Source organism: Penaeus monodon, chromosome 32 (assembly GCF_015228065.2).
Source record: "Penaeus monodon isolate SGIC_2016 chromosome 32, NSTDA_Pmon_1, whole genome shotgun sequence".
Classification (NCBI taxonomy): domain Eukaryota; kingdom Metazoa; phylum Arthropoda; class Malacostraca; order Decapoda; family Penaeidae; genus Penaeus; species Penaeus monodon.
The window spans coordinates 7,473,590-7,473,965 of NC_051417.1; the positions used below are offsets into that span (position 1 = coordinate 7,473,590).

The 376-nt window shown below is 47.9% G+C and overlaps 1 protein-coding gene across 1 annotated transcript in view; it reads left to right on the forward strand.

Moving 5' to 3' along the window:
• LOC119593412 (nicotinamide phosphoribosyltransferase-like) overlaps positions 1-376 on the forward strand; it is a 16,380-nt gene that overhangs the window by 13,471 nt on the left and 2,533 nt on the right. The window contains exon 9 of the mRNA XM_037942342.1: positions 247-361. Coding sequence (XP_037798270.1) covers positions 247-361 — 115 coding nt within the window. The remainder of the gene's footprint in view (positions 1-246; positions 362-376) is intronic.

Here is a 376-nt window from a genome sequence, read left to right on the forward strand (position 1 = left end):
ATTTATTTATTTTTTGCGTGTGTCTGGTATCACTCGGATGTATACAGCGATGATTCATAGTGTGACCGATCTTACTTGCAATATCATATTTCTCTTCCGTGGCCGATTTTCCTACTTATTTACTCTCCCCCCTCCCCCCGTCCCCGCTTTTCGGTCTTCAAAACCCCCTCAGACCTGCTCATAACCAACGTTCCAATACTCCTAATATCGAAATACTATCTGAATGACCTGCCTTTCTTCGCCCAGTGTTTGGAAATCCTCGGAGGTCGCTTCGGCACCGACACCAACGCCAAAGGCTTCAAGGTCCTCCCGCCTTTCCTCAAGATCTGCCAAGCTGACGGGGTCAACTTCAAGTCCGTGGGTAAGTTCTGATTTC